The following is a 15656-nucleotide window of genomic DNA, read 5'->3' on the forward strand; positions in this document are numbered from 1 at the left end:
ATCAGTTTTGGTTTCACGGAAATGAGTTTCGGTTTCGTTCTCGGCAGAGTTATTGGAGTTATTCAGAGATATTTCGGCGCAGGCGTGGCGCAAAAGTAGGCAAAAAACCGATTTTGTAGCAGCATGTAGCAGGATTTCCCATTTGGCGCAGTTTGGCGCAATTGGCGCAGCAGTTCCACCACTGCTACAAAAGCAAAGCCATCCCCTCCAAACAACATTCATCCTTTATCCACTCACCCCTCAAACCACCCACTCTCCAGGGGAAAAAACATTTAAGAGTGAACAGCAAAGCAGTTTACTACAAAAGCAAAGCCATCCCCTCCAAACAACATTCATCCTTTATCCACTCACCCCTCAAACCACCCACTCTCCAGGGGAAAAAACATTTAAGAGTGAACAGCAAAGCAGTTTACTACAAAAGCAAAGCCATCCCCTCCAAACAACATTCATCCTTTATCCACTCACCCCTCAAACCACCCTCTCCAGGGGAAAAAACATTTAAGAGTGAACAGCAAAGCAGTTTACTACAAAAGCAAAGCCATCCCCTCCAAACAACATTCATCCTTTATCCACTCACCCCTCAAACCACCCACTCTCCAGGGGAAAAAACATTTAAGAGTCAACAGCAAAGCAGTTTACTACAAAAGCAAAGCCATCCCCTCCAAACAACATTCATCCTTTATCCACTCACCCCTCAAACCACCCACTCTCCAGGGGAAAAACATTTAAGAGTGAACAGCAAAGCAGTTTACTACAAAAGCAAAGCCATCCCCTCCAAACAACATTCATCCTTTATCCACTCACCCCTCAAACCACCCACTCTCCAGGGGAAAAAACATTTAAGAGTGAACAGCAAAGCAGTTTACTACAAAAGCAAAGCCATCCCCTCCGAACAACATTCATCCTTTATCCACTCACCCCTCAAACCACCCACTCTCCAGGGGAAAAAACATTTAAGAGTGAACAGCAAAGCAGTTTACTACAAAAGCAAAGCCATCCCCTCCAAACAACATTCATCCTTTATCCACTCACCCCTCAAACCACCCACTCTCCAGGGGAAAAAACATTTAAGAGTGAACAGCAAAGCAGTTTACTACAAAAGCAAAGCCATCCCCTCCAAACAACATTCATCCTTTATCCACTCACCCCTCAAACCACCCACTCTCCAGGGGAAAAAACATTTAAGAGTGAACAGCAAAGCAGTTTACTACAAAAGCAAAGCCATCCCCTCCAAACAACATTCATCTTTTATCCACTCACCCCTCAAACCACCCACTCTCCAGGGGAAAAAATATTTAAGAGTGAACAGCAAAGCAGTTTACTACAAAAGCAAAGCCATCCCCTCCAAACAACATTCATCCTTTATCCACTCACCCCTCAAACCACCCACTCTCCAGGGGAAAAAACATTTAAGAGTCAACAGCAAAGCAGTTTACTACAAAAGCAAAGCCATCCCCTCCAAACAACATTCATCCTTTATCCACTCACCCCTCAAACCACCCACTCTCCAGGGGAAAAACATTTAAGAGTGAACAGCAAAGCAGTTTACTACAAAAGCAAAGCCATCCCCTCCAAACAACATTCATCCTTTATCCACTCACCCCTCAAACCACCCACTCTCCAGGGGAAAAAACATTTAAGAGTGAACAGCAAAGCAGTTTACTACAAAAGCAAAGCCATCCCCTCCAAACAACATTTATCCTTTATCCACTCACCCCTCAAACCACCCACTCTCTAGGGGAAAAACATTTAAGAGTGAACAGCAAAGCAGTTTACTACAAAAGCAAAGCCATCCCCTCCAAACAACATTCATCCTTTATCCACTCACCCCTCAAACCACCCACTCTCCAGGGGAAAAAACATTTAAGAGTGAACAGCAAAGCAGTTTACTACAAAAGCAAAGCCATCCCCTCCAAACAGCATTCATCCTTTATCCACTCACCCCTCAAACCACCCACTCTCCAGGGGAAAAAACATTTAAGAGTGAACAGCAAAGCAGTTTACTACAAAAGCAAAGCCATCCCCTCCAAACAACATTCATCCTTTATCCACTCACCCCTCAAACCACCCACTCTCCAGGGGAAAAATATTTAAGAGTGAACAGCAAAGCAGTTTACTACAAAAGCAAAGCCATCCCCTCCAAACAACATTCATCCTTTATCCACTCACCCCTCAAACCACCCACTCTCCAGGGGAAAAAACATTTAAGAGTGAACAGCAAAGCAGTTTACTACAAAAGCAAAGCCATCCCCTCCAAACAACATTCATCCTTTATCCACTCACCCCTCAAACCACCCACTCTCCAGGGGAAAAAACATTTAAGAGTGAACAGCAAAGCAGTTTACTACAAAAGCAAAGCCATCCCCTCCAAACAACATTTATCCTTTATCCACTCACCCCTCAAACCACCCACTCTCTAGGGGAAAAACATTTAAGAGTGAACAGCAAAGCAGTTTACTACAAAAGCAAAGCCATCCCCTCCAAACAACATTCATCCTTTATCCACTCACCCCTCAAACCACCCACTCTCCAGGGGAAAAAACATTTAAGAGTGAACAGCAAAGCAGTTTACTACAAAAGCAAAGCCATCCCCTCCAAACAGCATTCATCCTTTATCCACTCACCCCTCAAACCACCCACTCTCCAGGGGAAAAAACATTTAAGAGTGAACAGCAAAGCAGTTTACTACAAAAGCAAAGCCATCCCCTCCAAACAACATTCATCCTTTATCCACTCACCCCTCAAACCACCCACTCTCCAGGGGAAAAATATTTAAGAGTGAACAGCAAAGCAGTTTACTACAAAAGCAAAGCCATCCCCTCCAAACAACATTCATCCTTTATCCACTCACCCCTCAAACCACCCACTCTCCAGGGGAAAAAACATTTAAGAGTGAACAGCAAAGCAGTTTACTACAAAAGCAAAGCCATCCCCTCCAAACAACATTCATCCTTTATCCACTCACCCCTCAAACCACCCACTCTCCAGGGGAAAAAACATTTAAGAGTGAACAGCAAAGCAGTTTACTACAAAAGCAAAGCCATCCCCTCCAAACAACATTCATCCTTTATCCACTCACTCCTCAAACCACCCACTCTCAAGGGAAAAAACATTTAAGAGTGAACAGCAAAGCAGTTTACTACAAAAGCAAAGCCATCCCCTCCAAACAACATTCATCCTTTGCCAACTCACCACTCAAACTACCCACTCTCCAGGGGACTGTGGAAACCCGCAATTAAATACGCAACAGTGCACAGCATTACCTGGCCCCTGCCAGAAAACCAGATGTAAAGCGTACCTGGAGGTGATCCTGAAGTACCTCCAAGTCGTGAGAGTAGCCGAGGACAAGCGTCTTCCGCGCCGGCCCTTCCTCGTCCCTCTCCATAGAGAGCCGCTTCAACTCTGCTTTGCACTGCATCAGCTCCACCTTCAAGGCTCGGATCTCTGCCTCCGCTAGAGGGAACCCAACAAACACAATCTTAACAATTTCTCAACAACCTTAAAGGGGCTGCGAAACACTGCTTGGGGGGATACCGGCTATACTTCAGGTGGGTTCTTTATGTCACACAGATGCTGACTTAAAAAGAATTACAGGAATCGATGCACAGGAATGGGGGTTATTCAGCGGAGAAATTTCAAAATACAAGCAAACAAAACGCTGCCCTCAACTCGATTTTGGCAGGGCTTCCCACTCCTATTTCGCTCTCCCAATGACGGCACCTGGCGCAACCAATCAAAACAGCCTGCCAGAGCACGTCGCGGAAGTTTGCACTCCATGGTTGCCTGCTCTCTGTAACTCGTTCTTGCTGAGACTGGCAGCATCGTTTCCATGCCAGAGCGCCCCTGGTGGTGTATTTTTATTTTACTGCTTTGCAGGGCTTTTATCTAACACAAACAAGTTGTTTTTGTTGATCTAATATAAAACGCAGACAGGTGACAAAATGTGTCTCTATTTATTCACACAATTTGCAGTATATTTACTGTTTGTCCGATCATCAAGCTCGCGCCAGGTGATGTCATATCCGCTGCTAAAAACCCGCCACTGTGTGGCGACGCCATCAGAGCCATGAAGTTGTTTTTGGGAGGACATTAAAATATTAAAAAACGGAATATACGTGGTATTACCGACGCTAATAGCACCATTATAACTCACTGTATGCAATCAACAGGCAAAACAGTTAACTAAGATTGTGTTTCTGGGCCCCTTTAACAATCATGTAATGAGCAACAACAGCTTGAAAGCATGACAGGACCGCCCACGATGCAGTTTTCCGATTCCAATGACTTTTCATTCCATGGAAAAAGGAAGCTGAGTCCAGAAGCTCGTTTTCTTGATGCAGGCATCAGCTTCCACATCCAGTTGGCAAGACAGCAGTGAAAAATGGCTTTTTGATATGAACTGATATGTAGATCAGGTCTCACAACACACAAGACAGGAAAAAAAGTTATATCGATTTTGTGCCACTCGTAACACCCACAATGATCAGTCAAAGCAGCAATAATAGATACAACGTGTACTATCGGCGTCAAATGAAATGCGAACAACAGAATTGAAACCCAAATGGCACCACTGGAAGATATTACACCAGGGAGGCAGAATACTAGAGCAGTTGATTTTCGCACCGAAGAGGAAAAAGACCACTTTTGGGAGTATCAGTAGGCCACGTGTGTATTTCCTCTACATCCGCTGATATATTTTATTCTTTGTCCTCGCGTTCCAGTTGTTTTGTTCGCGTTTCATTTGATGCTGATAGTACATGGAGGAAATATTGTTACTAACCAAGTATTGTATATAAGAGATCTCACTGGAACATTTTGTGGAAGAATTGAAATAGATAGGTAAAAGTAAATTTTTAAGAGTCGTAGGCACTTCATATTTTTATGCACGTTCGGCGTAAGCAGACCAAAATTTAGGGACCAATTTTCTTGTGTTCAGAGGTGGTTCATTATGACAGGATTGTCATGGGTGGAGGTGTACAGTCGGTTTTTGTGAATACGCTGCATAAGCGAAAAATGCATATCTGATCTGTCAAGCGTACTGAAGGAACAAAGGCATTGTTGATAGGCGCCAGCTTTATGAAATCATCATGGCACGCTGTTAACTACGCCGCAAATTTGTAAAAGCGCACAAAAAATGGAAGTGGCCACCAAAAGTCGCGAGCAGTACAACCTACGCAGGCGAAAAAGAACGAGTATTGTACTAGTTGGTCAAATGTTTAGGGAATCCCCCAAGGTGGAGTAAATTTGTAATGAGGGAGTAATTATTCATTTCTGATAAAGCTGTATAGCTTTCCTTTGTAGCCGTATGGCTGCGCTCTGGTGGATGCCAATGAGTATTGTACTAGTTTCACAACCAGTGTTGTAAAACGCATTCACTACTTGCGGAAGCGAGTCGACTCTGCGGTTGCTACGTTTACTTTAAGCGACGCTCCATGCGGCGTTACAATATCCAAAATAAATATCAGCTGATCTCTGACACAAACACTTGTTTTACACACTCGATATCAGGTTGCCATTGAGAAAAAACATACATATCCTTCCTGTATCTCGCTGTCACGTTGTGTTCAGTGAAAATGCACAGCACAGGCTGACAAGAGTAACGCCCCTCTCAACCCCTGCACACAAACACCTACCCGACTTTGTTTCAGAGTTGCCACTGATGTCAGTTCGAGTATCCAAGATGCTTTCACCAAAAGAGAGCTGGCGAGCGATGGTGTCATCTTCGGTGCTTGACTCCTCGGGGGGACCAAACATGTTCTCCAAGTCGCGTAGTGCACGAAGCACTCGTGTGTTCTCCAGTATCGACATGACTGCGTTGTAATTGAAGCCCTGGAATGTATGGGCGTTTTAGACCTCACTAAATTACCGCACACCGTCACCACAGCGGTATTATTACAAATTATTTCCAGGGACCATACCCAAACGCACCGCCATAAAGCCGGTGGCAAGCCGGCACGGATTGTGACGCGGATTGGCTCGGCTTCATTTGACTAGTGTCTGACCTTGAAAAATGGCCGCACATGGCTAGAGTGTACTAGAATGACTAGAATAACACGGCGGCTGCATGGAGAAGCATGGAGGAAAGAAAATTCAGTATTTTCTTCCTCCGTGCCGATGAGAAATCTTGAGTTTATTAGGCTCCCGCTTACATATATTCGCTGAAAATTTTCAATACAGTTGTTAAAGCTGCTCGAGCTCAAAACTGCTTTTTACGATCAAGCGCCAATGGTCAAACTTCCGAAGGCATTCATTGCTTTAGACGCCAGCTACCAAGTAAAGGCTGTGTAAATCGGGCCAGATTTTACGGAATATGGAGATTGATTGGTGCAGGCGGCGCAAATAAGGTCTAGTGAGACAAAAATAGAAATAAAAGCCAATTTTCTTTTCACCGCAACAGATCGTCACTAGATCAGCGCATACCTGACGTCCTTTTAGTTTGCCTTCAGAGTATTTAGCGGGTCATGCTCTTCTTTCAGCCTTCTTACGATAAATTTGTGCTGTATCGTGTTGCAGTATGTCTGAACCACCTGCCACATTGATTGTAAAACATTTTATTCGCCGGAAAGAGCTCGGCAAGAGGCCGCGTTAAGTGGTCGAGAGTACGCAGCCCTCGACGACTTTGTCAGCCCACTCCACCGCCAAAACTTGCGTTCTGGGGTTAGAGCTAGCCAGCACGGTCTCCCACCGCTCGAGAGAAAGAGGGGTAACTAGATCACCCGGAGGTGGCTCTATTTTGCAGTCCCACAGGATGTGATCGTAGGAGGCTCGCTGGCATGCTCGCTGGCCACAGTGTTTACAGTTTGGGTTGTAAAGATCTGGATAAATGTGCGCGAGGAGTGATGGGGTGCGTATCGATCTCGTCTGTAGACGACGCCACGTAACCCCTTGTTCTTTAGTCAGGCTTTTGTCCGGAGGGGGAAAAATTCTCCTTTCTAGTTTAAAATGATTGGTGAGATCATGATATGTGATCATGGAGTCCTTCGTGAAATTCAGGGAGCCAGACTCATCCACTGCCCGGTCGACGAAACCTCGGGCTTTAGTGTGGGCTGCCTCGTTCCCCGGATTCCCCGAATGGGCTGAGACCCATATCAGTTCGGAATAATTTGCTGATAATTTGGTTGCGTTAAGGATTCTAAGGGAGGTGGTTGTAATTCGCCCTTTTGCGAAATTTTTATTTATTTATTTTATTTATTTATTTACAAATACTGCTATCCCAGTTGGGACATTGCAGGAGTGGTACATAGGATGGAAAACAGATAAAACAGTAGGATAGTGCATAAACATAAACAAACAAACAAACATAAACAAAAGTGTGCTATTAATAAGAAAATACATGATTAGACAATTCTTGAGCAAAGCGGTCAACAGACATCTGACGTAATGTAATATCCAAATTATTCCATAGCTCCACTGTCGAAGGAAAAAATGAATATTTGAAAGAGTCCAAAAACGGCATAGACGGCACAATGTTAAGCGGGTTAGTACGGCGAGTGACACGTGCTGAAGAACTGGCGAAAGAAAAGAAAAGCGGGGCGTCAACATAAATGCATTTGTTGATGATCTTGTGAAGAGTGATAAGGCGATCACATATGCGTCTGTGTTGAAGTGTGTCAAGTGATAAGGTGCGGGCATGAGCTGTGGGAGAGAACTGGCGGTCATAACGTTTATATATAAATCTTATTGCTTTATTCTGCACATTTTCTAGTTTAGTGATGTCTTTAGCGAAGTGCGGTGACCAGACTGCCGAGGCGTATTCAAGCACAGGCCTTACCAGAGATTTGTACGCCGTCAACTTACAGTTTTTAGTCGAATCCTTTAAGGTGCGTTTTAAAAATCCGAGTTTCTTCAGTGCCTTGGAGCAAGTTAAATCGACGTGTTTTGACCAATTTAAGTTAGAACAAAAGGTTACTCCTAGGTACTTGAACTCGTTTACGTGCGTTAGTTGATGAGTGCTGTTAGTGTACGAAAAACGCAAAGGATTCTTCTTGTTAGTGAATGTCATCGACACAGTTTTACTGAAATTTATCTTCATCTGCCATGTGTTGCTCCAAGCACAGAATGAAGAAAACACATTATTTAAAATTAGCTGGTCGCATGCATTACTTATGTTTGAATACAGAACGCAGTCATCTGCATATAGACGAATTTTAACAGGTGTGTTAGCAGTTATCTGGACGACGTCATTAATGTAGATGAGAAATAGAAGTGGCCCTAGAACTGATCCCTGCGGGACGCCAGATGTTACAGAGACAGACGCTGATTGAGAGTGATTGAAGGTGACAAACTGGGATCTTAACCGTAAATAGTCCTCGATCAAGCCTAGTAGTGGAAATTATTGATACCCATTTTGGAATCGCTGAGGATGATGCTCTCTTGGGTATGCGATAGGGCGAGGGCTATAGCCGCCTCTTCTGCCGTTTCAGAGGATTTCGTTTTGATTGTTGCCGAGACGATGTGGTCACCATTCTCGTTCACAGCCACAATTGCAAAGGCATCGGTATGTTTGTATTCTGCCGCATCTACATAAAGTGTTCCAGCACACTGTCCGTATTTATTATGTAAGGCTTTGGCTCGTGCTTGTCTTCTGCCCTCATGGTGTAAGGGGTGCATGTTTCTACCATCTTTATTTCCGAACTCAAAAAGGCCGCCGCGGTAGTTCAGTGGTTATGTATGGCGCTCGGCTGCTGACCCGAAAAACGCAGCAAGGTTCGATCCCGGTCGGGGCGGTCGCATTTCGATGGAGACGAAATGCCAGAGGCCCATGTACTGTGCGATGTCAATGCAAGTTAAAGAACCTCAGGTGGCCGAAATTTCGGAATCCCTTCACTACGGCGTTCCTCGTAGCCTGATTCGCTTTGGCAAGTTAAACCCGCATAAAACCATTTCCGAACTCAACGCCCCGTGACTTACCCATTCATTTCCGCTGTCTTCCCTAAAGTATCCATAAGTGCGACTATACAACGTTCGAACAGCGCACACATGTCCGCAATGTTAGCACTGCTGCGGCATTGCGACACGCAGCGACAATCATTCTCATTCGCTGCCCGGTAGGGCGAATGTCGACACGTGTCATGCGTAACGTCGCGGTTAAAAACTTGAGAAATTCAGGGATTATTTTTCATCCACGCAGGTGGTCTTTGCCTCCAAGAAGCATGGCGAGGCCTAGAAGATGTGATGGCCGCTTCGACATCAGCTGTCCGTAGGTGAACGAGATGAACGTGGGTACGTGGGATGTACGTTTTGAAGGTAGGCTTCAATCCCTTGTACTCACTGCTGTCTTTCTGTGAAGCCAACCTATAATTATAAAGCCTTCAGCAGCGGCCTTCGCCTGGCATTCTTCGGTGCCGAAGGCGTACGCTGTGGTAATGCGCTAAAATACAAGTTGTAGATACAATTGTGAAAAGACGCATTAATGGCTCCCACCAAAGAGAAGCGCTCCAACATTTCATATTGATATGAAAATTAACTTCTTCTGTTGATAGTAGCGAACAAACTGGCGCAACATATCGATACAATAGGGGCAAAATAAACTTAATTGGCCGTCACAGGTCTGGGTCGCCAATAAGAGACACGAGCCAGGCCTCGCAATTTGGGTATTCCGGCAATGTGCGCTGCCCCGCCGCACAATCATGAAGGCTATTTATGAGCATTACGAACACCGCCGAATTAAAACAAAGCTGATCTAGGAACTTTACGCCCATCAGACTGCGATCACAGCAGTATATACGCTGTGCGGCGTCGGAGTACCTTTCTTTTCTGTTTTCGAAACAGGCGTCAAAGAAAGCTGCGGAGTTTTCTTGATACCAACTATTTCGAAACCTACTTTCAATTTCGCTTTTCCAATGACGTGCATTGATAAGGCCAATCTTAGTAGCCTCTGCACACGTAGCAGAAGTATACCCTTCGTGATTATTCATTTTGCCTCATTTTTTCGCAATATGACAGCGTTTCTGCCATGGTGAGGTCAACCCTGTGGACGGCACAGTGTGATGCCTGTTCCTGGAGGTCCACCATGCTAGATAAAGGCTGGGCTTAATGGGCGCTATTAAGCAACGATGAAACCAGTAGCCAATGCCATCGATGCAGGTAGCTTGCAGGCCGTTGGTGGAGTGGGTGTCACCCCAACAAGCTTTCCACAGCAGAGTGGAAGCTATATGAGTGCGTGGTCCCGGTCAAACCACATAGGTCTGGAAGCCACCGCCTCGGAACTGTGGCGCCGCTGCTGTCTGCAAGGTCCCGGAATATATGTATTGCAAAGCGGCAGAGTCTAGGCCTCCGCCACAGCGGAGACGGATGATCGCCCTCGATTGGTGAGACCCACCCGCTAAACCGCTGCTCGGTCTACTTTATCGGCGCGCTACTGTCACTTTGAAGATCTGCTGGTGTGACGAATCTTGTACCGTGGAGTTTAAAGGGCCCGTGCCCACCCCAGCGCAGCAGACACTCTCTACCTCTCTTTGAGCGAGCCTCCTCTCCTTCCATTCCCTCCTCGAAATTCTTCTCTCCCGCTCCTCGTCGAGTAGGCTCGGCAAGGCAAAATCACCCCTTCCTTCTCCGGTGTAAGCCGGAGGCGTGGTGTCTGTGGAGTGCGTCACAGGGCGACGTCATGGCCCCGCCTTCAATAGAATTCTGTTCTTGGTTTTTGCATTTTCTCCGCACATTGAACGATCGAGAGGCGCGATCGGCTCGACCACCTAGACTTGTTAGCGAGCGCATCCTTTCATACATCTGTTTGTCATTCCCAGTTAACGAGCCACCTTTTCATTTTCTTTTAGGCCTCCCCACCGTTTCACGAGCGGAGGGGCGGAAGTCGGTTGTGTTCGAAACACACGGCGAAGCGCGGACCCGGCAACCGCCCGTTTGCTTTTCTCCATGCGTGTTTGTGTTCTGTGTGTTTGTGTCTTTTCCCCGCTCCAAAGCATATGTCATTCATTGGAGTCAAGGCGTACGCAAGATGCACGAAAGATAAGCGGTGTGTGTGCGGAGCGGTCAAGTGGGCGAGCGAGGGAAAGGCTCTGCTGCACTACTAATTAAAACCTTGTTTTGGGGTGCTCGCATAGAAGAAAAGAAACTGAGAAGGGAGCGCGCACGCAGAGCGTCTCGTGACGGGATCACGGCGGGGGGGGGGAACCAACTCCCTCAGTTTTACTATTTTTTTACTTTTTATGGCTAGGGTTCAAGGCTGTCGCCGCACGCTCCCTCCGCAGTTTTTTTTTTTGTTCCTTCATGCGGGTTTGTAGGCATGAGCCAGAACAGAAGGCGCTGCGGAAAGCCTTGTGCAGACGACGCGACGCCAAGGCTACGCCCAACCTTCTCCCGTCAGTCAGAACGATGCACCAATGGAGTGCCTTTAGCGAAAGTAGCCCCCCTTGACGTCAGCGGGGTGCAGAGTAGTGGGCCGGGCCCGTTTTTGAAGGAAGGAAAGAACGAACGGGCTTTGATTTGAATTTTCGCAGCTTTTCGGGGCGCGCATGGCTCTAGTATTTTGCAGAGGTTATCTGCGATGCCTCATCTATGCAGTGGGCTTGTTTTTCAAAAATGTCCGGACCCTGGGCAGTGGCTTAATACACCAAACCAAACCTCTCAAGTAGAGAGACTGTACCGTTCCTTTGACCTCAGTGTTAAAAGAATATAACAGGACGTTAAACCCCATAAACCAAACCAATTTAACAAAAGAACAATTGCTAAAAAAAACGGCGGCACAATTCTCATCTAACGAATCATAGAGCTCCCGCCAAATGCAATTATGGGTGGCTTATCCAGGTACGAGAACCGCCACTGTGGGGTGGCAACGTCCGGTTTCTCGAGCAAATAAAATACTTGAAGGTATGGGTGAGCGGCAAACCGCCACGGGACTGGTTCAAAGGGTTGGTTTACTCCTCCCACCGCCTGCGTTGAATTTAAAAAGGTGGGAGCCGGGGCATTTCATCGGATTTAAATTAGGGAAACCGGCCGCACAGGGCAATAATTCGAAGTTTCTAAGAACGCTCGGAACGCGTAGATCGAGTCCCCGCGGTAAAATACGAGTTCAGATTCCTCTTTAGTGCACCTTAGTACCAGGAGCCAAGCGCTATACCCGTTGAAAGCAACACCATTCTCCACTCTAAACAACCAACTAGCAAAGCGCAAGTGCTCAGACTGTGTTGCACGGCCCCTGTGTTAGCATGCAGGGTGCCCGCAGTGCAGTCAAAAGATTTCGCACACCGGAGACATAGCGGAGACTTTGACCGGTTTTACGTACGCCTGTTGCGCACACAGTGCTCTTACCCGCCCACGTGCTTGCCTCTGAGCGTGCGCAGCTCTCGTATACGTAATACCGGTGTACGTCTCCACTATGGTAAATCTCCATTCTCTTGCGGCACTCACGATAGCTGTATGTTATTTTGCATTCCTACGTGAGGCTTCGTAATAGAGAACCATTACTGCTGACTCCTCTGCACACTGTCATCGGCAATTTCGACGGGTCGTTTGACCCCCAAGATGACCCCACGCTCGGCTCGGTGCCAACGACCTTCGAGAAGCAACCGACGACAGGGGAAGAAAGGGTGCCCCTCGTCTGAAAAAAACCCGGAACGAATCAGAGGAAGCCAGCGCAGCTGCGGCTGCGACGTCATCATGCCACACCTGTGTTCGATGGACGCGAACTGCCAACAGTATGGTTGCCTCGCAGTGCGACAGAGATGCGGACTTACGTTTCCTCCTCGCCAGTTCCCACGGGTAGACTCTACAACAGGTGTCTTCGTTGGCTGTGTTGTGTAGTGCCGATCTTTTGTGTCACGATGAATTGCCGCCTGGTGAAAGGGCCTTGGGCTATTTAACCTGCGCCCAAAGTGAGCACAAACGCTCTGGGCCCTGGGTAAAAGGCTCATCCAGTCGCACGACGTCATGAACTCAACTTTTGATTCCTTGCTCTTCTTTTTGTAATTTATGTAAATAAGTGTCTTAGTTTCTTGCCATTAGATCTGCTTGTTTTTGATATCCCCAATCTTCGAAGCTTCAGACCGTTTCCTCATCCTGTACGAGCCCCCATGGTGATGCAACAACTGGCCACGCTACCTCGAGCCGTAACAACTGGTGGCAGCGGTGGGATGCTGCTACCGCGACTCATGATAACACACAGAACCGCTGCCATCCTCGCCTGAGGTCTGACCAACGTTTGAATTTTCACTCTTCGGGAAGAAATTTCAACACACGGCACTTGTTTTGATCAGATGAACAAATTTCGTTTCTTTAAGGGTCTTCTTGGAGGAAAACTAAATTTCTGCTGAACCAACCGGGGAAGCACCTAATGGGAATCGGGATTGTTTTCACTAGCTTCAGAACAAACTTGCGCGGGCTTGCAGAGTTTCAGGCTGCTGCTACACGACAAACGACGACTAATCAAAGGCGGATCCAACAAGGGTACAAGTTTAGCAGCCACTAAGCTTTCCTTTGCAGCCGAAGGGCCTTAGCGTGGCTGTAGCTGTCCCCCCTAAGCGTATTCCCAAAACCCATGGTTCGCATGGCACAAATGGTTCGACCGGATGACGTCACTCAAGAGTCCTTGTTCACAGACGTTAATTGGAGGCGCCGTCGAAGATGCTCACGCCGTAAACATGCCGTAAACGTGAAGGCTCGCCGTCGGGCAGCTCACAGGGTCCAGCGGGGCAAGTCGCGGACAGCGATCTCCGAGGGGCTTGCCGGGCGTGTACACGTAGTGGTAGTTGTCCGTGCCACCCATACGCACGGGCAGCTTGTCTCGGTCCACGTACCGGCCGATGTCCCGGACGGTGACGAAGCGTATCCTCTCCAGGGCCTCGACGGGCATCAGGCCCTTGCAGAGCTTCCAGAGGCCCTGCAGAAGTCTGGGCGGCTCCCACAGCAGGACAAAGCCCAGCGAGCGAGGGTAGTAGCAGCGGAAGAGCGCCATCAGGTAGCGGCCCAGTTCCAGCTGATGCCGGTCCCCTCCGCCGGCGCAGTCCACGAGAAGCGTGATGCGACTGGCGTTCTGACGCCGCAGAAGCGTCTCCACGAAGAAGACCAGCACACGGCGGACGTCGGTCAGGGGCAGGTCGCGTACCTGTCCGGGCCTGAGGAGCAGGACGTGGTTACCGTAGCGGTCCACGTTGAAGGGGTGCACGAAGCCGGCCTGGAGGCAGGCCCGGGGCAGGCTCGACTCAGTGAGCTCGTGCAGGCGGGCCTGGGCCCGCCACTTGAGCGCCGCGTCGGCCATGCGCACGGCGCGCTCCAGGTCGAGCCGGTTGTGGACGATGAAGCGCCAGCAGTACTCGTCGCTGTCCTGGATGCGGCGCCGGTCGGTCGGGTGGTAGGCGGCCGTGTCCCGCGAGCGGGCCTCGCTGAAGAGCCGCGACCGGAACGCCTTCATGTGCTCGCTGGTGATGTAGTAGCGGCTCTCGCCGAACACGTCCGGGTACGGCTGCGGAGCCATGGTGGGGGCGGCGGCGGCCCGGGGCGCTGCTACCTGCGCCGGCCCAGCAGGAGATGCTGCTGCTGCTGCTCACCGCTTCTTCCTCCGCTTCGAAGCGCTCCCCGCTTCCTCTTCCACTGCGGCGCCATCTCAACGGAGAGAAGTCACAGTTGTAGCTAACTTAAAAAAAAAAACAGCAGTTGCTAACACTGGGCCGTTGTCCGCAGCTTTCTGTATTACTTCGCTGGCTAGCCGCAACAGTAAATGAAATTGGCCTTTTAATGTTTGACTATATCAAACAATCCATGCATCAAAATTTTACAGCTCGTAATCGTTTTCTTGTGATAAGCTTTTTGTTTAGGTAACAAGAAACGCTTAACCAGTGGACTACTTTTTCGTTGTGGAGGAATTCTGTGCGCGGAGGCTAAATGTGGGTGGAGCTTCACTGCAGATTTAAGTTGTATCTGACGATAGCAGGCAATCAATTTGAGTAGTGCGAGAGCCATAAAGGAACACCGCACTCTATAGACCAGAATTTTGAGCCTCTCCTGGGCGCGGCCATTTTGCACCGACTGGCGCGCCGCGGTGCGGGCGTTTCTTTGGGGACTGCGGGCTGCGGCATTTCCGCGGCCGCGCCTGCATATAGCCGCGCTTCGGGCGCTAAAAAAACATTGTCGAGCATACTTCCGCTGCGTGGCTGTGTTGCACGAAGTATTTACGTTATCAAAGCGATAACATTGACGCGTTTTAATGACATTTAGTTTGACATTCAAGTTAATTGTGCCGGCGCTTAGAACGCGCTCGTGCTTATATCGAATTCCGTCTTAGTGCTCCACCGCAAAGAAATTTTTTGTTCAATATCAAGCATTAGGTGTGCGGCTAGCATGCAGTTCCAATTCCCATGCACTCTTATTCCTTCCTGCCGGCCGGCCATAAAGCCTCCCCTCCACAAACAGGGCTTTCTTGTCGCCGCGCCAGTTTATCAACAAATTACCGCTGTGAGCTCAGCTGAGTCGCAGCGCCAACAGAAAACAAATTTTGTCATGGTTTATGCAACCTGGTGCATAAAAACGTACTTTCGCTTAATTTATCAAAGCTTGAATAGATATGAGCAGCTAATCCAGCTTTCACTAATTCTGACGTCCGAAGTCGCGTTATTTTATTCAGGAGCTCTCGCCGCGTGTGAGAGCGTTGCGTAGTCGTTTGGCTAAGTGTGGAAAATGTAATGAAATCGCGCATAGTATTTTCC

General features: G+C 48.0%; 2 protein-coding genes across 6 annotated transcripts in view; both read right to left on the minus strand.

Annotated features, from left to right (window-relative positions):
- LOC149358166 (mitotic spindle assembly checkpoint protein MAD1-like) overlaps positions 1 to 5949 on the minus strand; it is a 79325-nt gene extending 73376 nt beyond the window's left edge. For all 5 annotated transcript variants that reach the window (XM_089585088.1, XM_089585086.1, XM_089585087.1 and 2 more), the window contains exons 1-2: positions 5634 to 5949; positions 3299 to 3453 (exon numbers count right to left, since the gene is read on the minus strand). In XM_089585088.1, coding sequence (XP_089441214.1) covers positions 3299 to 3453; positions 5634 to 5808 — 330 coding nt within the window. In that variant the 5' untranslated portion in view covers positions 5809 to 5949. The remainder of the gene's footprint in view (positions 1 to 3298; positions 3454 to 5633) is intronic.
- A 7584-nt stretch (positions 5950 to 13533) lies between these two features.
- LOC149358167 (motile sperm domain-containing protein 2-like) lies at positions 13534 to 14443 on the minus strand. Its single transcript, XM_089578040.1, has one exon. It carries the CDS (start codon positions 14426 to 14428, stop codon positions 13583 to 13585), a length of 846 nt encoding a protein of 281 aa, XP_089434166.1. The 5' UTR covers positions 14429 to 14443; the 3' UTR covers positions 13534 to 13582.
- Between the last annotated feature and the right edge of the window lie 1213 nt (positions 14444 to 15656).

Source organism: Amblyomma mixtum, chromosome 3, assembly GCF_055824585.1.
Source record: "Amblyomma mixtum isolate Tamu chromosome 3, ASM5582458v1, whole genome shotgun sequence".
NCBI classification, from domain to species: Eukaryota; Metazoa; Arthropoda; class Arachnida; order Ixodida; family Ixodidae; genus Amblyomma; species Amblyomma mixtum.

What these genes read in the sequence shown, in the direction of transcription:
- LOC149358167 (XM_089578040.1), bottom strand. Translation starts at nt 14,428, where the DNA reads ATGGCTCCGCAGCCGTACCCGGACGTGTTCGGCGAGAGCCGCTACTAC.